Source organism: Lithobates pipiens, unplaced genomic scaffold, assembly GCF_037356315.1.
Source record: "Lithobates pipiens isolate NorthernLeopardFrog02 unplaced genomic scaffold, aLitPip1_a1.2 Scaffold_19, whole genome shotgun sequence".
NCBI classification, from domain to species: domain Eukaryota; kingdom Metazoa; phylum Chordata; class Amphibia; order Anura; family Ranidae; genus Lithobates; species Lithobates pipiens.
In genome coordinates this window covers 62,937,759-62,958,684 of record NW_027507764.1, presented here as the reverse complement: position 1 = coordinate 62,958,684, position 20,926 = coordinate 62,937,759, and the positions used below count along the sequence as shown (strand labels likewise).

Here is a 20,926-nt window from a genome sequence, read left to right as displayed (position 1 = left end):
GCGTGATGGCGTTTGTTCGTTATGACGGGACTACGTAGAGGCTAGTAGTCAATAGCTTTGGTCTCGTAATTTGATCTGAGCATGCGTGGTACTTTGTCCGATCGGATTCCTCTACAAATAATCGGAAAATTTGAGATCCTGCTCTTAAATTTTTTCCGTCGGAATTTCAAACAGAAAAAGTCTGATAGAGCCCACACACGATCGGATTTTCCAACAATATAATCCGATCGGACCTTTTCCGTCGGATCACAAAAAAGACCTGATCACAAAAAATTTTGTGATTTCTATGTTAACAGTAATTTAAACTAAAGGAGAATTAGCAGTTCACATTAGGTGATCCTAATTCCAAATTGCGGCAAAATGTGCTATATCATTCTTAATGGCACCCCCAACATTTTCGGTAAAACGTACATTTTTTTTAAAGGTAACTTTCTTTTGCATAATTTTTGCAAGTACAAAACAAAGAAAAAGGTAACTAGGGCAAACATTGTTCAGATATGAAAATATAATAGAAACAGAATGTCCATTCAGTTCATTATCAGCAATTAATAAAGGAGCAATTAGTTGGTACGAATGCAATTAAGGACATAACATGCAAATTACTAACAAAACAATATGTATCGTCACAATAAGCAATAGAAGTAACAGATGAGCCTTCATGCCTAACAATACTTAAGGTATCAGGTGGTATAGTACAGTCCAAGGAAATTGCTTCTCATTTCTGTTTGGATTGTTTATATTTTTTCACTGTGATTTGTCATTATTTTCCAAGTGCAGTTTTTGAGTTGGTACACTACAGGCATACATCACTTTTAAGTACACAATGGGGTTTATTTACTAAAGCTAGAAAGTGCAAAATCAGGCTCACATTTGCATAGAAACCAATGCGCTTCCAGGTTTTATTACCAAAGTTGAATTGAACAAGCTGGGGTTAGAAGCTCATTGGTTTCTATGCAGAAGGGAGCCCGATTTTGCACTTTCTAGCTCTAGTAAATAAACCCCATTGTGTACTAAAAAGTGGGGTATGCCTGTATGTAAAAATTGTGCTAAGCTTGTGGCCCATAAAGTATCAGGAGCTTCTTTTGGATGACAAGCGCACATAGGGCAGCCCGTTGACGTTAATGGGCTGCCCTATACATGACACGTGGAATCACATGTGAATCGCGCTTTCAGAATTGCAAGCGAGAACGCTAGTTTATGCAGTGCAATATCTGAATCTTTGAGAATACCAAAAGTGTAAGTAAGCTCCATGCTACAAGATAGAAGAAAATGGTCATTTAGAATCTGAAAATCCAGAAGTATATCTAAAACCATTTTTAGACCCTGTCAGTTTTTTCATTTCTGTTTGTGGGGGAGTTATTCCTTCACTTCTGTGCCAAAGACACAATGGAAAGTGAGAAAAAAATCTCTCCAAAGTGAGTTTGCTGTTGTCAAAATAGGCGTTCTTAGTTGCTTTCCTATCTATTCCAGTTCGGGTGACAAATATACATTTTTGGACTTTTTATCATTCTTTTTGGCAGTAGTCAGCAGAACACATATAGGAGTTGAATCTGCCCAGAGCAGACATGGACAGCAATTAAAAACCTGCCTGGTTCACCCTTTCCCTACTATATGCAAAAAACAATACATATGGGTTTAGATATACTTTAACATTTTGCTGCCAAAATGGGATTACGGCATCAGCAGTGAGTCTAATCACTGCGTGATTATCAGTTCACAAACAAGAGGTATGTTTATCAAATGCTATATTACTTTCTTTCTCCTCCATTGATGGGCATGGATAAGCTTTCACCTTCAAATTATAATGCTCCCTACATGGGGGTTTGGACATAAAAACCTATAGCCCAACTTCTCTTACTACCACCATGCCACTGTTTTTTGAGGGGGGGTGTCCTAGGATGATGGATGCCTTCTCCTCATCTTTCCTATGTGGAAGACTAACCTTTTTTTTTTTAACTGTTCAAGATTTTTCTTCTTCAGTCGAGGCCGTTCCTTTTAGCCAGAAAAATGAATGATCTGGCAGCCTTACCCTGGAAGAAACCCTTTTCTGGTTCTTGCATAAGGACATAGTGGTGTTGCAGCCCTGGACATTCTTCTTGGCTAAGATAATTTCCATCTTTTGCCTCAACAAAAACATCATTCTTCCATCCCTCTGTCTGGCTCCAGTGTACTAAAACTTAAATTGAATTCCATTGTTTGGATGTGGTGTGACCTGTGAGAGTCTATGTCTTCGGAAAGACTAATTCCCATTCTGTTTTTCTCATTCCACCTACTCTAGGTGACTCAGCTAGACCATCCCAGGTTATGGTCTCAAAGAATAGGGTCTACCCTTTTCTGTCAAGTTGCATTTTACTGGATCTGTAAGTGTTTTTTTTTTTTTTTTTTGGCTTTTCAGCATCAGGCAACTGTTTACCAGATTTGCAAGGCTACCACCCGGTCTTCTGTTCACTTGTTCTGTAAGATCTACCAGGTGGACAGTGCAGCCACAGGAAGGACTTCTCATGTCCCCATTTGATGAGAAAGAAAAACCCTTTTCTTGGAATCCATTGGGGATACAGATTTATTATCATGTTCTTGGTACTGCTTTGCTTCAAAACTGAGGCATGCTGGTAGTAGAAGGGGTTAGCTAGCCTACGGTTCTATTGTTTGCCAGTGTCTAGTCCTCTTGTAGGTGTCCGTATAACCCAATGGAGAGAAACTCCTGTGCGCCAAATAGACTCCAAGAAAAGTATTATATGGTGAGTACAAAAATCCTATTTTGTATGCTTCAATGGATAAAAAAATGGTGATAATTTTTAGGAAAATAGTGTAGATAGCATTGTAGCTCAGTCATAAGATAGTGTTGTAGACACAAGAGAGAGGACAGCTTTCCAATATTTGTCTGTTGATTCTTTCAGGACAATGGCTCTGGATCTGATAGTGATGCAAGTTTATCATCAATGATATTCCTGAACCACAGCAGCGTGTCTGATGAATCAGGAGAAGTGGACAGTGTCTTAGATCAATCCCTTACCTCTCTGGAAATGATCAAAATTCCCCCGGAAGACCCCAAATCCAGTATATGGCGTCTGTATTTTGGGAGCTCCAATGATTCAGATCTGGGAAACGGCAGCTCCGATAAGGTATTTTCCACATTTGAATGTAGGTAAATGTATTTATTTCTGCCTAAATGGTTGGCCCTGTCTGTATACTTCCCAATGAACCTGCTAATCAAATGTTCTGTTCTGTAATATGGAACGTGCATGCAATTATCTAATAATCGTTCAAGAGTTAAAGTGTATGTAAAGGCAACATTTTTGGACAGAGTGTGGAAGGATTTTACCCTTTATTTAGTTTGTATTGATCTATGTGTCCTACCTGGGGCGATTTTAACCTTCTATTTCCTTTTTATGTTTACAGTACAGGAAGCAAAAGTAAACGGCCTCAGGGGGACACAGGCAGCAATACATAACTTTGAGGCAGCTTTTAACCCTTCCTACTCTATCTAAAACTGAAAAAAGGCATGCTCTTTACATACATTTTAAACATGTAGGGGAAATAAAAAAAATGTACAGACGTATTAATTAAAAATGCACAGAGAGCAGTGATAATGGGCAGAATTCGATAAAACACAGTGACAATTGTTATCAGTTTACTGAAATCGGATTGTGGATGAATTGTAATTGATTAGCTTTACTACACATTACATACTGCTCTCTGGCATGCTTTTGAATATGAAACAAATGCAAATTGTATCATCATATTTCAAATGTGTTAACTATTTTATTTATCTTATTTAGCTGTGCTTGCATAAGTACTTGCATCCGACAAAACTGTTAAAAGAAACCTGTAATAAGATGAATATGTAAGCTGCATTCCCCTAAAAAATGCTAACTGCCTGGCTGTATTTGGCTTCAGTGTGGTCTTGCATTGGGTTAGTTGTCGTTTCCTACTAAAAACATGCTGGGATCCCACACTGTGCTGCACCTGCAGGCTCTGTCCAAATTCAGCTGCCTCTCTGCTCCCTGTGTTATGTAACTAGGTAGGTTTGCCATAATGTGCACTGCATATTGGCCCACTATGGCAAGTGCTGCTGAGGCCCGGGTGCAGGCAAAGGCATATGGCTAATGAAGATAATTGGAAGACTCTGGACAGCCGCACTCGTGCCTTTTATGTGTAAAACAAGATCACACTGTACAGATCACAGCAAAGCAATAACAGCTAAGGCGTTTCACATTACCAAGAGTGCTTACTCATAGCTAACTGTGAGGCACGAGATTTATTTTGGAGTGCGGCTGTCCAGAGTCTTCCAATTATCTTTATTATCCAATCTGATCCGGTCCGCTAAAAAACAGATGGATGGGGGTACATTCGCCATCCATCCGGCGGATCGGATGACAGTCAGACGGAAACGCCAGATTAGCGGGAATCAGCTTGGATGGATTCCACTCTGTGTGAAAGGGGCCTTAGAAAAAATCCTGACCTGGCACACTCACACCAAAAATGTTTGTGTGCTAATACCCTCTGTTAACACCTTCACTATGATATATATATATATATATACACACACAGTGGGGCCGGAAAGTATTCAGACCCCCTTACATTTTTCACTCTTTGTTATATTGCAGCCATTTGCTAAAATCACTTAAGTTTATTTTTTTCCTCATTAATGTACACACAGCACCCCATATTGGACAGAAAAATACAGAATTGTTGACATTTTTGCAGATTTATTAAAAAAGAAAAACTAAAATATTACATGGTCCTAAGTATTCAGACCCTTTGCTGTGACACACATATATTTAACTCAGGTGCTGTCCATTTCTTCTGATCATCCTTGAGATGGTTCTACACCTTCATTTGAGTCCAGCTGTGTTTGATTATACTGATTGGACTTGATTAGGAAAGCCACACACCTGGCTATATAAGACCTTACAGCTCACAGTGCATGTCAGAGCAAATGAGAATCATGAGGTCAAAGGAACTGCCTGAAGAGTTTAGAGACAGAATTGTGCAAGGCACAGATCTGGCCAAGGTTACAAAAAAATGCCTACTGCACATCCTAAGAGCACAGTGGCCTCCATAATCCTTAAATGGAAGACGTTTGGAACAAACGGAGCTATCGGGGCCAAACTAAGCTATCAGGGGAGAAGAGCCTTGGTGAGAGAGGTAAAGAAGAACCCAAAGATCACTGTGGCTGAGCTCCAGAGATGCAGTCGGGAGATGGGAGAAAGTTGTAGAAAGTCAACCATCACTGCAGCCCTCCACCAGTTGGGGTGGCAACATCATGCTGTGGGGGTGTTTTTCAGCTGCAGGGACAGGACAGGAGGTTGCAATCGAGGGAAAGATGAATGCGGCCAAGTACAGGGATATCCTGGACAAAAACCTTCTCCGCAGTGCTCAGGACTTCAGACTGGGCCGAAGATTTACCTTCCAACAAGACAATGACCCTAAGCACACAGCTAAAATAATGGAGTGGCTTCACAACAATTCTGTGACTGTTCTTGAATGGCCCAGCCGGAGCCCTGACTTAAACCCAATTGAGCATCTCTGGAGAGAACTAAAAATGGCTGTCCACCAATGTTTACCATCCAACCTGACAGAACTAGAGAGGATCTGCAAGGAGGAATGGCAGAAGATCCCCAAATCCAGGTGTGAAAAACTTATTGCATCTTTCCCAAAAAGACTCATGCCTGTATTAGATCAAAAGGGTGCTTCTACTAAATACTGAGCAAAGGGTCTGAATACTTAGGACCATGTGATATTTCAGTTTTTTTCTTTTTTAATAAATCTGCAAACATGTCAACAATTCTGTGTTTTTCTGTCAATATGGGGTGCTGTGTGTACATTAATGAGGAAAAAAAATAACTTAAATGATTTTAGCAAATGGCTGCAATATAACAAAGAGTGAAAAATGTAAGGGGGTCTGAATACTTTCCGTCCCCACTCTGTGTGTATGTATGTATATATATATATATATATATATATATATATATATATATATATATATATATATATATATATATATATATATATATATATATATATATATATATATATATATATATATATATATATATATATATATATAAATTCTAGGCACTGACATTTTGTGAGGCAATTTGGCAATTTGTGGGTTTTTATAAGAGTTAAATAAAATGTTAAAAATATTCAGCACTGCTATTTCTGTTGCATATTCTCATTTGTACAACATAAACTCATTTGAAGCTGCATAGCTACAAAAGGATATAATTCCACTTTGTGTGCACCAAATGCATTTACAAAACCAGTTGTAAAATTAGTAATGACATCACCATTGTACTGCATGTAACCTGTGCAAAGCTGTAAGAGGGACCCAACAAGCTCCATCCACTATAGGCTACTTGCAGAAAACTACCAGTCACCAGGGCCATCTTAACAGCATCATGGGCTCCTGGGCAAAGTAATGCACTGGGGCCCCACCTAGCCTGCCCTAATTCACGCATCTACTTTTAAGAATTAAAGTATAAATAGTTGGTAGAATTAAACACATATTAGTACTTTCAAAATACATTTTAAACATTGAGAAAACATGGCATAAACCAAACACTGATCAACACAAAGGACACAGTACAAGGAGGGACAGAAGGGCCACAGTACTGGGATCTGGAGGGCACAGTACAGATTCCATTCTCTGCTCGCGATACAGCCAACTTGGGATAGCTTAGTAAGAAGTGTGAATGTCCCGGCTAATCCGGGACAGTTGGCAGGTATGATGTAATGCAAGATTATCACGGGCCCCCATGCACCTGGGGTCTCTCGGCACTGCCCAGGAGTGCCCATACATTAAGACTGCCCTGCCAGTCACAATGTACAAGGAAGAGGGAGCAGCAGAGAATGGTCTTTACTACAGGAAGCTCCTGCACAAAGGAAAGGTTTCACACTGGACTACTGCACAAACCTGGGAGAAATACACAAAGCACACCAAGATTTAAGTAAGAATACACATGGATCTTGTATTTAGAAATATTTGCTTATCCCCAAGGCTAGCTTCCAATCTGTATATGGCAGTATTCTCTTCTCACAGTAATAACAAAGAGGGTTTAGGGCACAACAAGGGCCTTCTGATGTACAGTGAAGCTCACTCTTTCTGGGAAAATTGCATGTGATTTTTCTTGGAATGTTGACCTTAATGTACTAATATCTTGTAATTCTTATCTACACACTCAAACCCTTTAAGACAAATTACAGGCAAATGAGAAAAATATAAATTGTACTAGTTTTCGCCAACTTTTAACTGTATTGTAGCAGTTGCGTCATTGTGCACAGACCATTATTCCCAACAGCAGGTGTAATATGTCTTCCTTCAACTGTCTTTACAGACCTGCCACAGCTTGTCTGGAAGCAATTCCTTAACTCATGATTTCACTGGCTTGTCTGTAGGAGAATTAGTGCCTTTCCAACCAGTAGTGCTCAAAACCTCCTTACAAGAAGATCAGCGGGAGCAATGTCAGAGTCTAAACGCTGAGATCTCTGTTCCCACCTACATGAATGTGGTATATCGACTTTCCAAATGCTTCTGTCCTTACCCATATGTGTTCCTTCCCTGTTCCTCCATACATACCATGCAAGAAGGCAGACAGATCTATTAAAGGAACTTGTAATACATCAAACCACACTGCACAAACCTCATAGAACCCATCTATAGGGGTGGGTGCCTGGCTCAACGGTGACACCAGGCAATTGCAAACATAGGAAAAGCCAACACATTAGCTGAACCATTCAATATGACTTTTTACTAAAGTCCCTTTACAAAGGAAATATCAAAGTTTCGAGAGTATGCAGACTCTATTTTTATCTCTGTCACCTTGCAAGGTGTTGGTGTTTCTGTTGATATGCGTATTCTTGGAACACTGATGGTTCTACTACATGGAACTGCAGTAAACAGTCATCTTGGAAGTTTATTTGGAGTGCTATTTTTTTTTTCCTATGATTAGCTCCAGATCAGTCGAAAACACAGTTTCGAGGGTATGCAGACTCTTTTTCTCTGTCTGCCACCTCAAAAAAGATGGTCCTTTGAAATGTTGGATGTTTCTACTGACATGCGATTTCAGTAAACCATCATCTTGGAAGTTTAGTTGGAGCGCTGGCTTATTTCTAATTTTAGGCTAATTAAAGGAAACCTGTGTTGAGAGCAATACATAGATTGCCAATGCTGACCTCTTCTTGTAAAATTGCCAATTGCCCAGGTGTATGGCTGATCCCCTGACTTGAGTATTTTCTGATTCATTGTTCTTGAACAAGCATGCAGATCAGGAACTTTTTTTTTTCTATGACTTTAGCGGCTATTAATTTATTTATTTTAAAGGTACTTATATAGTGCCGTCAATTTACACAAAACACTTTACATATATATTGTACATTTATATCAGTCCCTGCCGTCAAAGAACTTAGAAACTAAGGTCTCTAATGCACATTCCTACATGCACATACTAGGGCCAATTTTAATGCACATTCCTACATACACATACTAGGGCCAATTTTAATGCACATTCCTACATGCACATACTAGTGCCAATTTTAATGCACATTCCTACATACACATACTAGGGCCAATCTTAAACAGGAGCCAATTAACCTACCAGCATGTCTTTGACTATTTGCTCTTTCTGGGTCATTGACTATGAAAACCATTTGGATCGGCGTGATTTAGGCAATTTGAAATTTCAGATGAAGGTCAGCAGTGGCGTCCCAACTATTTCTCCCAACACATTGCGTTTAAAACTACAGAAATAAAAATATATATGTTAAAGGTGGACAAAGTAACTCACTTTAGAAGAAAATGGCCTATTTTAGGGTTTCAAGAAGGTTGTTGTTTCATTGAAATGATAAAATTAGAGCACTATTAAAGAGACCTTGTCACCTTTCCTAATGAGCCCACCCCCTGACCATTCCATGCTTTCCATCATTCCCCACTTCCCCTTATTGTGTGCCCACCAGTGCAAAATACCCTAAGTGTGTTGGTATGCTGCTGTACAATGCACCTTATTGACACACCTTTGTTGCAGCACACTGCGGTGCACAATATTGAATTTCCACACATGCTGACCAAACATGCTGCAGGTCCGAATTTTTGTTCCGTTTGGGTGCAGCTTATTTACATACATTATATTGGCAGAAGAATTGGGACGCCTGCCTTTACACGCACATGAACTTTAATGCCATCCCATTCTTAGTCCTTAGGGTTCAATATTGAGTTGCCAAACCCCCCCCCCCCCCTGCAGCTATAACAGCTTCAACTCTTCTGGGAAGGCTGTCCACAAGGTTTAGGAGTGTGTCTATGGGAATGTTTGACTATTTTTCCAGAAGCACATTTTTTAGGTCAGGCACTGATGTTGGAAGAGAAGGCCTGGCTAGAATTCTGCGCTATAATTCACCCCAAAGGTGTTCTATCAGGTTGAGGTCAAGACTCTGTGCAGGCCAGTCAAGTTCCTCCACCCCAAACTTGATTGTCCATGTCTTTATGGGCCTTGCCTTGTGCACTGGTGCGCAGTCATGTTGGAACAGGAGGGACCAACGCCAAAATGTTCCCACAAAGTTGGGAGCATGAAATTGTACAAAATGTCTTGGTGTGCTGATGCCTTAAAAGTTCCCTTCATTGGAACTAAGGGGCCAAGCCCAACCCCTGAAAAAAAACCCACACCATAATCCCCCCTCCACTAAATGATTTGGATCAGTTTGGGATGATTTAAGAGACTGCGAGCCAGGCCTGACCTCACAAATGCACTTCTGGAATAATGGTCAAACATTCAGACACACTCCTAAACCTTGTGGGTAGCCTTTTCAGAAGAGTTGATGCTATTATAGCTTCAACTCCTCTGAACCCTACAGGCTAAGACTGGGATTTCATTAAAATTTATGTATGTGTAAAGGGAGGTGTCCCAATACTTTTGGTAATATAGTGTACATGGGCTGCCTAACTGCAACTCGTTAATGCATTAAATGCACTGCACAGGCCCATCCTTGTGTAAAAGGTGACAGTGTCTCTTTGAGCACTTACTGCCTCTTTTGTAGGCACACTGGCTGACAGTCTACAGGAATATCTTCAGGCCTGTGCAAAGCATAGCAGTTATACAAATACTGTATATCACTACTATTGCACAGAGAAAATTAAATAAAATAAAAAAATGTTTTCCTCATATAGGATCAGAATGTATGGTCTTCAAATCCTTATCTTTATAGGGTCTTGTTTATACTAACCTTTACTAAACTGCATCTATTGCATTAATATTTCTTGCTGTGCATCAGCTTCCATGCTTCTGATTTCTAAATTTCCGAATCTTGGTCCCTGCCCTTCTAGCCTGTTTACAGTTTTTTTTGGGGGTTTTTTTTTATGGGATAAATGTCCTTTCTAACAACGTGCACCTATCCCTTTTACCCCTTCTTCTTGACCTGAACTACCACACCATCCACCCTACTACAGCCATACTTACTGAGGGCTCCAGTGTTTTCATACATGCTGTTCTGACTCTATGGGGGTTATTTACTAAAGGCAAATACACTTTGCACTACAAGTGCACTTGAAAGTAAAGTCGCTGTAGATCCGAGGGGGATATGCAAGGAAAATAAAAAACAGCATTTTAGCTTGCACATGATTGGATGATAAAATCAGCAGAGTTTCCACTCATTTCAGATCTTCCCCTCAGATTTACAGCGACCGCACTTCCAAGTGCGCTTGCAGTGGATTTGCCTTTCGTAAATAACCCCCTATGGGTTGGCCAAGCTGACTTACCTTAAACTTCTTTGAGCCTTCTTCCAAGGCTTGAGACTTTTGTGTAGAATTTTGGAACGGGATGTAAACTAACACTGGATTGAGGTAAAGTAGGCATCTAAAGAGGCAAGGACCATTTAGCTCAGAAAAGGGGGACGAATGGATATGTGCACTTTTTTAAAATGCAATTATCACCTAAATAAATCCATGAAACTGGGACAGATATAGTTGTACACAGCAGTACTGTGAGGTAGTTTGAGCATTTTTGTTTTCGGAAAAAGGTAATGACGTGGATCTTGTATATTTGCTGTCATGTTATTGGTTTGGAAACCCTTTGACCATTTAGCAGCGGGCAGTCATTGATGAGTATCCATAATGGTGGTAGTAAGAGATTTCTAGGCAGTAGCCCAGGACCCATATATTTAAGGATCACCTGAAGTATCAGTGGCTCATTTAAAGGGGAAGTGCACTTTAAGAATAAAAACTGCCTTCATCACCATCATCAAATTAACCATTATAAGTACACAGCTCCCTTAGAGGCAGATACATGTAAGTTCTTCAATGCCCAGCCTGTCCGTGGCTGAGGAGTGTTCACATCCTGCAATACACTAGAAGCTTATACCATACAATGGATGTGCCAATCCTAGTGTGAGAGCAGAATGGCTATCCAAGGTGCGCCAAGGTTCGCCATCACTGCTGTAGGGGATTTTGCAGGCCAGCCAAACATGGAGGAAGTTGTGTTCTTCTGAATCTGAGGATGATGTAAACTTATACTGAGTAATGTGATGATGAGGACAGTGAAGTTGAATGGCATTTTTTCTTCTTAAAGAGGAAGTAAACCCTGATGGGTTTACTTCCTCTTTGTTTCCCTGCAAAGGCAAAGCACAATGGGCTACTATGCATCGCATAGTAGCCCATTATGTGTCACTTACCTGACACAGGTGCCAGCGATGTCCCCGATTTTCTCGCCAGCTGGAAGCGGCCATCTTCCTTCCAGGGTCACAGACTCCAACTCTGTGACTGGCCGGAGTCGCGTGATGTCACTCCCGCGCGGGAGCCGCCAGTCATGGCATGTCGTTTAATGAAAAGGGCACGCCGTGACCCTTTTAAAGTGCGCATACGCCGAGTACATCGGTGCATGCGCAGAAGGAATCCTTGTATCAGGAATTGTAAATATCTCCTAAACCATGTAGGTTTAGGAGATATTTACAGCACCTACAGGTAAGCCTTTATCTAGGCCTACCTGTAGGTGAACGTGTGTTGCAAGGGTTTACAACCAATTTAAAGTACTTACCTTTTTAAGGTCCTTAATAAATAGATTGAAGGCCTGTTGTATAGCCCCAAAAATTCTGCGGACATTTTATTTTATGTAGAGCATGGAAATACCATGTATAAAATTTATGACGTTTAAATGTATAGCTAAAACGCTTTTTAGTTTTGGATAGAGTAACAAAGGGTTCAAAGGATTTTATTTTTTTTGCCATTTGTGTCTGTTTTGGGAGATTTCCCTTCACTTTTTGCAACAGGAAGCGAGAGGGAATCTCTGCAAAGTGAGGGGAATTTACTTTGTTATTATAATAACAGGTGTCCCCACTGGAGGATTTACAGTCACCTCTTGTTCTGGTGACATCTGTAAAATTCTAGTTTTCCTATTACCAGGTCACCAGGACAAATAGAATGAATCTACCTTTGGTGGAAACAGACCATAGTAAAAACCTGGGAGGCTTCTAATCTCTCCTTACTCTATCCATAGTGACATTTTTTTTTTTTTGCCTATCCAAGTATCCATGATTGCTTTAGGCTGGGTTCACATATATGCGAATTGGATTGTGGGTTTTCTCTGCATCCGATTCGCATGACAGGAGAGTGTGGCCGGATCTCAATGGAGCCGGTCCACACAGGTCTGGGGCGACCACAGTCCAGATTGCAGAAAGGTCCTGTGCGTCTTTGGGTCCGGTTCACATGCGAATTCAGGCCAAAATTCGGGCCTGAATCGCACCTGAGCTGGTGAACAGACATGCAACGGACCCTAGGCACAAACCCGCGGCCGCACATATGTGAACCCAGCCTTAAAGTATTCTGGCAGCCTATAGCCTGAATAACTTCAAGGGTTTACAGTAGTTTTAATTTGGCACAAATTTCTCAGTCTCAGACCAACAAAACACAGACTTGCATTTAGTGTGAACTTTCCATTTATCAAACTCATTCTTAATGATCAGACCTAGAAAACCCTCTTTGTATGGGATTACACAGGCACAGGTTGAGAGAATTTTATGTAGAAAAAGTTGAAAAACTTTTATATATAAAAAAAATACTTCAAAGAATACATATATACAGTAAGCCGCTTCACTTATACCAATATAACATCTCCAAAGGTCTGACACAGATGGGGGCACAGTGTGCAAAAGGGAGATGAGGGGGCACCTTCATCTGCCTTTTGCCTATTGTGCCCCCATCTGTGTTACACATTGTGAGATATTATATTGGTATATTTGAAGCCGCTTGCTGTATACACTATAATACCAAAAGCATTGGGACGCACATGAACTTTAATGGCAACCCAGTCTTAGTCCGTAGGGTTCAATATTGAGTTGGCCCACCCTTTGCAGTGATAACAGCTTCAACTCTTCTGAGAAGGCTGTTCACAAGCTTCGGGAGTGTGTCTATGGGAATGTTTGACCATTCTTCTAGAAGTGCATTTTTGAGGTCAGTCACTGATGTTGGATTAGAAGGTCTGGCTCGCAGTCTTCGCTCTAATTCATCCCAAAGGTGTTCTATTGGGTCGAGGTCAGGACTCTGTGCAGGCCAGTCAAGTTCCTCCAGGAACTGGAAGGAGTCATCCCCAAACTGTTCCGACAAAGTTGTGAGCATGAAATTGTCCAAATCTCTAGGTGTGCTGACACCTTAAGAGTTCCCTTCACTAGAACTGAGGGGCCAAGCCCAACCCCTGAAATACAACCCCACACCATAATCCCCCCTCCACCAAATGATTTGGACCAGTGCACAAAGCAAGACCCAAAAAGACGTGGATTATCAAGTTTGGGGTGGAGGAACTTAACTGGCCTGACCCCAACCCGATAGAACATCTTTTTGGATGATTTAGAGCGGATACTGCAAGCCAGGCCTTCACGACCAACATCAGTACCTGACCTCACAAATTCATTTCTGGAAGAATGGTCAAACATTCCCATAGACGCACTCCTAAAACTTGTGGACAGTCTTCCCAGATGAATTGAAGCTATTCTAGAAGAGTTATTGAACCATATGGACTAAGACTGGGAAGACATTAAAGTTCATGTGCGTGTTAAGGCAGGTGCCCCAATACTTTTGACAATATAGTGTATTTATAATTTGGTTACAAAAAGTGGAGAGATTTTTGAAGAAAACCTTGTATGTATTCTTTTAAGTATTTTTTGTATAAATAAAAGTTTTTCTACTTTTTACATGGAATTCTCTCAGCCTGTGCCTGTATAATCCCATATAAAGAGGGTTTTTTAGGTACTATTATTTTCGGGGTGATGACACCTTCCAACACCATAGAGCAGCTTTTCTCAACCTTTTCAACACAGAGAAACCCTTGGGATAGTTCTCCAGTCTCAGGGAACCCCTGCTAAAAATTTGAAATCTACAATTCATGATACATTAGTGTGATGGTCGTTGGGAAAAATTATCCTTACAATTGTGGTCATTGGGAAGAATTACCTCTTTACAGATAGCTAAAAAGGATCAATGGGATCTTGGGAACAGTGGGAACTTATCTGAGAGGCAGAAATTGCCCAATGCTGAAGGAACCCCCAGCAAACTCTGGAGGAACCCTGGTTGACATTCAGTGCCATAGAGTGTTGTTAATGATCAGAATTCATGTTTCAGGGGCCTCTTCTTTTGTGATTTTTCAGACTCTGCACCTAAAATTCTGCCTATGATCTACAACAAACCAATTTACAAATAAAACAAATATGATAATTGCTTGTTTTTGGTACCCACAAACATACTGTTTGCATGCAGATGTATCTAGTTTTGAAGAGAATCATGGCAAATAAAGAATTAGCGTAACAGTGACCTTCTCTGATTCCACCCAGCTCTTCTGATTACTATAAACACAGAATTCACCATTTAAATGCAAGTTTGTGCCTTGCTGCTTTGGTACTTATTTGTAATTGTTGGGTAGTGGATGACGACTCCCATCATTGTGTCATAGAATTGTGTTGCCTCACTGGCATTGTAACCCAATTGCAGACAACAGTTAGTCTGGTGTTTTATATAGCATCGGCTGGGTGGTAGGGGGCTAACAATATTTTGAGGGATATTTATAAAGGAAAAGAGAATGTGAAAATAGTGAGAAGTTGCCCATGGAGGTCAATCCTATTTCATCTTTAATTCTCTGAAAAATACAACAAAGAGTCTGGTCATTATTGGTAACCTCTTCAATCTTCTTTTATTAAAAGCACCCTTGTCAGCTTTGTTTTCAGAGAACAATGGTGTATATCACTAGCAACTTAAAGCTATAGATGGTCAAAATGAATGAAATCCAACAGGAAGGACTGTACCAGTAGCCATTGACAAGATACTGAATTGGGTTCTCCTTTCTTCACTTTATGTGAAAACCTGTTTTAAGAGGACCTGGCATGTTGTAGGCCCATAACTGCTAAAGAGGAGGGTAGAAAAAGGGTAAATTATATACAAAACCCACTGTTCCAAAGCTAATGTGAAAAGCAGATACATACTTATTAAACAGTATTAGAGTTTACACATCTGCCCAGTTTACAAGAAACAGGTCCTCTAGAACAAGGGTCTCCAAACCTTCTAAACAGAGGGCCAGTTTACAGTCCGTTAGACTCTATGTGGTCCAGACTGTAGCCAATTTGGGTAGAAATTCCCCAAGTGTAAGTGGTAGTAAACAAAGCCTAAGGCTCGGTGGGAGGAGGAATAATGCTCCACCATTGCTATCAGTGGGAGGAATATTGCCTTATGGATGGTGTCACTGGGAGGAATTATGCCCCATCATTAGTGTCAGTGGGAGGAATTATGCTCCATTGTTGGTGCCAGTGGGAGAAATAGTGTCCCATTATTGGCATCAGTGGGAAGAATATTGCCCCATCATTGGTGTTAGTGGGAGGAAGTATGCCCTGTTGTTGGCATCAGTGGGAGGATTAGTGCCCCATTGTTGGTGTAGGTAGGAGGAATATTGCCCCACTGTTGGAGTCAGTCAAAGGAATAGTGCCCCACTATTGGTGTCAGTCGGAAGAATAGTGCCCCATTGTTGTTGTCAATGGAAGGAATAGTTCCCCATCATTATTGTCAGAAAGAGGACTTAGCCCTACTGTTGGTGTTAGTGTAAGGAATGGTACCTCATAGCTGGTGTTAGTGGGAGGAATAGTACTATAAGGGCCAGACAAAGGCAAGCAAATGGCCGCATTCAGCTTGCGGGCCACAGTTTGGAGACCACTTCTGTAAAACTGGCAAAACACTTCCCTGATATTCTGATCATATCATGTGTTTTTATGGAATACCATTGTGGAAATAGCATCTCTGTTTCTTCCCATGATCTGGAAGGAAACACTGAGAAAAATATATTTTCATATTAAACCTGTATCTTTTATCATCTAGCAGGAAACATCTCACTGTCTCGCAGAATCAAAGAAGAGACTACGCATCAACCAACACCACCTTATGACTGCATTCGCCAGCACAAGACCATCTATAAGTGCAGAAGACAAGAGATTTTTCAATCAGCTGTAAGCAATAAAAGAAAAAACAAATGGTGATATAGTCAAACAAACTAGCTCAGCATATCTTTGAACCCCAAAAGCTTTGTGGTTAAAGTGCATCTAATTCATTTTAGCCCTCTTGGCAGACCATTCAAGGTTGAATGAACTGTAACCATTTCATGTCCAGCACTTTACTACCCTCATACCTAAAGGAACATTAATAAACACACCCTGTTATTAAAATGTCCTTAATGCAAATGTATTAGTGGTTTCCATTAGGCTTCAATTAGATATGTTTGGTAAAGTTGAAGACTAGCATTTGACCTGCTCCAAAAACTATCTAGCAAACAGACAGGACTCATGTTGCAGTGGTTGCCATCTACTATCGTATAACTTTATTTAGCACAATGGATAATTGTCCACTGAATAAAATAATTGAGTTCCCTTAAAGTAAATGTCCTATAGGAAAGGCATACTTGTAAGTAAAGGGTGTACATGACCCCCTTTCCTTCCCCTTAGCCATATTGCTGAATACCACTTCATTGCTGAGAAATGGTCCCTCGAAGTCTGCTTGGAATTGGACACTTCCAGGAGTGTCTATCTTCTGGGACCCCCATAGGTCTCACTGAGTCCTCCTGCTGATTTCCACCATACCACTGTATCCTGTAGTGACATGGATCTTGTGGTCTCAGGAAATTGTCACTTCTAGAACTGTTGGTTTCCCAGTGAATTTTAAGGGACCATTTCTGAGCAGCAGAGTGGCGTTCAGCTTCTCACATGGCAGGAGAGGTGAGCATGTGCACCCTTCATTTACAGGTATGCCTTTTCCTAAAATGTTAGTATAGCAACAGTTGTTTTAAATAGATAGACATAGATCAGCCTTTCTCAACCTTTTCAACACAGAGGAGCCCTTGAAATAACTTTCTAATCCCAGGGAGCCCCTTCTAAAAATTACTATATTTACAACTCATGATACATCAGTGTGATGGTGAGTGAGAAGAATGCTCCTTACACTTGTGGTCAGTGCGAAGAAATCTATCCTTACAGATAGCTAAAAAGATCAATGGTGTCAATGGGAGCTTATCTTAAAGGTAGAAAGTGCAACCTCTGTAGGAACCCTAGGGTGCCACAGAACCTTGGTTGAGAAACTCTGACATAGATTATATTGTATATACAGTAATTACAACTCATATTGTCAACAGTGGTGAATGGGTGGGGGTCATGGTCATGAGTTGGCACAGTTCGCTCTACCTTAAATGTTTTGACAAGGGGGATAAAAGGTCCCTAGCTACTCTCTTACCACAGAGCATTTATAAGTTTCCTCATTTTCAGGCATTCTCATTCTATGAAATAAAAAAGCAATCAGCGCACACAAAAATATACAACAAAGATTTGCAAGCTGAACACCACAAAGGCAAATCACAAATCCTCAAATATGAATACAAAACAAATGGAAAGGCGCAGCGCAATAAATACTGTTCATAAAATGATTTAAATGCAGGATAATGCTGTAGATAAACACCCGGTGATAGATGCAGTCTTGTACTATATCATCTCAGTGACAGGTCCTCCACCATAAGAAATGGATACTCTTACCAGGTGTGTTGGACCAGTGAATGAACAAATGGTCAGAAGCGCAAGTTCCCACATATGAGTGAAGATGGTACTCCAATCTGGCGGAATGACAACCAGAAATCAATCGTATGAATAAAAATGGGGGAGGAGCTACTGTTCGTGGTCATCATCCATCTGAACTTAGAGATCGGTTCTCATACCGCTGTTTTTTTTTATGATCTATGTTGCCATGTTCTACCAGGCATTTATGCCTTACGCTTGTACACTGGCATTTTAGCCATTACATTTTTTGGAATAAATTACGATCCATACAGTCTGCACTGAGATCGTTCCTTCTTTTTTATACATATGATTGAGTTCTGGTTGTCATTCCGCCGGATTGGAGCACCATCTTCACCCATATGTGGGAACTTGCGCTTCTGACCATTGATTCATTCACTGGTCCAACACACCTGGTAAGAGTATCCATTTCTTATGGTGGAGGACCTATCACTGAAATGATATATTACAAGATTGCATCTATCACTGGGTGTTTATCTACAGCATTATCCTGCATTTCAATCATTCTCATTCCAATATTGTACTTAATTTCTGTGTGGTTGCTAATAAGTTGCATCACGTGGTAGCTCCATTTTTTTTTTTTTTTTTTTTTTTTTTTTTTTTTTTAAGGGCTCCAATGTAAATTTTGTCCTGTTAAAGTTCTAAGCCCTATTTACCAATTCTTCATCATTAAAAACAAATAAATTGGTCTGGAAGATTGAGACTGTCAGTTTAAGGTCACCAGCTAACTCTGATATCCCCAAAGAGTAAAATCTGTGTTTGATCGTTACCAAGAACCCTTGTGGCCCTCAAGTTTGCCCTTTTGTAGGAACTGAATGGAGACTGAAATGCAGCCGATGAGGTAAGGGTAAATAAAACGAGGGATAACATGTCCTACCGGCACAGAATCAATGTTGAAAAATCAGTTTTGAACGACGTTAGCCTTAAAGAGATACTGCCATCTGCCCATTCAGGGCAAAATGATGGTGCTTCCTGATAGCAAGGTATACCCATCTCCTCCCCACTGCAGAAGTCCACTCTAAACTCTAGTTTTTGAAACTTAACCATCCATGTATTTATTTATTTTTTTACAGCTATGAAAATTTCCAGAATCCTAAGAAATCAGGTGGACAGCTCTCCAGAAATAGCAAGAAAGTAACACTGGCCTAATACCGTCAATGTTAAGAATTTTCTGTAAAAGTAATGTACAATTATTTGAGTTATGTTCATAACACAGAATAAATACATTTATTTTTCAAATTTTCTTCATTTTTCTTCCTTATTTGCAGCTTAAAATAAGTTGATAAAAATAAGTTGATACAGTATATCTTTTATCTTGCTCAAAAAAAATGTACTCCTAACTTGTTGTGCTCTCTACTTGTGCTGCTCTTGTCAGCCCCATCAGTTATCAGCCCTGACCAGTTCACTTTTGTGGACGACGGAACACCTTCCCCACTATATTTTGAAGGTTAAAAAAAAAATACCAGAGAAATTTGATTTTTAAAGCAGAGCTCCACCCAAAAGGGCAAGGTTCACTTGTCTGCCTTTTGACAGGTACCCGCTTCCACTTCCGGCTCAGTTCGCCCCCTCTCCTACAACTGCAGCCTTCTGGGACACTTCACAGGTCCCAGAAGACTGTGGCCCATTTACAAAGCACAACACGCTTTGTGCACATGCACAATAGGAAACTGGCTGTGAAGCCACAAGGCTTCACTGGCAGTTTCCCTTAGTCAAGATGGCGGTGGCAGCACCCGATAGCCGATTCAAGAATGGGCTCGGGTGAGGACACTGCTGGATGCCTGGACTGGTAATTCTGAGTGGGGGCCTGGAGCTCCTCTTTAAGATGCCAGAAGCAAACAAAAAATATTTTAAATACAGATGTATTTTTAGAAATCCCAATCATAAAATCATAATATGACTAAAACAACAATAAAAACCGCTGCAAGCAGGAATATTCCAGGTTCCTCCCTTATAATGGTTTCCCAAGGATACCCCACGTGATATAGGCACAACAAACATTTATATATGTATAAAACCATATGGCTGTCAACCACAAAATAATGGAAAATTATTGCTTTGGGGAAGTCCCTATAGTGGAAGATTGATCTCGATACGTTTCGCCCTGCTTCATCAGGAGGAAAAGTGGCTACCCTTTGAACACTGTAAACACATAGTAATAGCTATTGAATAGCAAAATAAAAAAAAGAACATATTAACAATTTGGTAAAACTATAATATTTGCATGGCAAAGAGGCATAGACCATGCAACAACCAGGAAACCCCCAGTACATCCCCCCACAAGCAAGTGTAGGGGCACAAAAATGGATCAGACTGCAGAAAGAGGTGGGGACCAAGAGAAAAAAAGATTAAACACTATAATAACAAGCAAGGACAAGGGAATGCAATAGGATAATATTAGACTAAAGGCACCCACCTGTAGGTGGCACACTTGAAAAACATACAACTTCCTCAAGCCCTGTGTATAGATTGGTCCAAGGACTAATATGCTATGCTGCAAATGCCAGGAGTAGGCCTGTTTTGGAGGTATTCTGTGATTCTAATGCACTTCCTATCCTACACTGACCTACATGCGTGCTGTCACCCTATGACAGGAAGTCTGTTACTGGCAGGATCACATGGTGAAGAAAACTGATGCAGCCACTGCATCTATGGACTGGTAGGCTGCAGTATATTCTGTTTTTGTTTTTAGATACACTTTATAGGTACACTCTGATTATTAAACATTATTTTAAGTAGTACATGCACTACTTTTTGTGCGACTTCAGCCCATTCAAACAAATGGGCTGAAATCGCACTGCACCTAGATCACATGTGAATCGCAAAGGAGGGCACAGTGCGTTCCTGTGCAATTCAT

At 40.5% G+C, this 20,926-nt stretch overlaps 1 protein-coding gene across 4 annotated transcripts in view; it reads left to right on the top strand.

Annotated features, from left to right (window-relative positions):
• The window catches only part of PEX1 (peroxisomal biogenesis factor 1), a 121,748-nt gene extending 102,437 nt beyond the window's left edge, over positions 1 to 19,311 (top strand). The window contains exons 21-24 of one of the 4 annotated variants that reach the window (XM_077490808.1): positions 2,898 to 3,122; positions 7,341 to 7,514; positions 16,340 to 16,464; positions 19,146 to 19,311. In XM_077490808.1, the coding sequence (XP_077346934.1) occupies positions 2,898 to 3,122; positions 7,341 to 7,514; positions 16,340 to 16,464; positions 19,146 to 19,221 (600 nt within the window). In that variant the 3' untranslated portion in view covers positions 19,222 to 19,311. Of the gene's footprint in view, positions 1 to 2,897; positions 3,123 to 7,340; positions 7,515 to 16,336; positions 16,465 to 19,145 lie in introns of all 4 variants that reach the window. The other 3 variants (XM_077490807.1, XM_077490810.1, XM_077490809.1) reach the window with 3 other exon arrangements.
• The last annotated feature ends 1,615 nt before the right edge of the window (positions 19,312 to 20,926 follow it).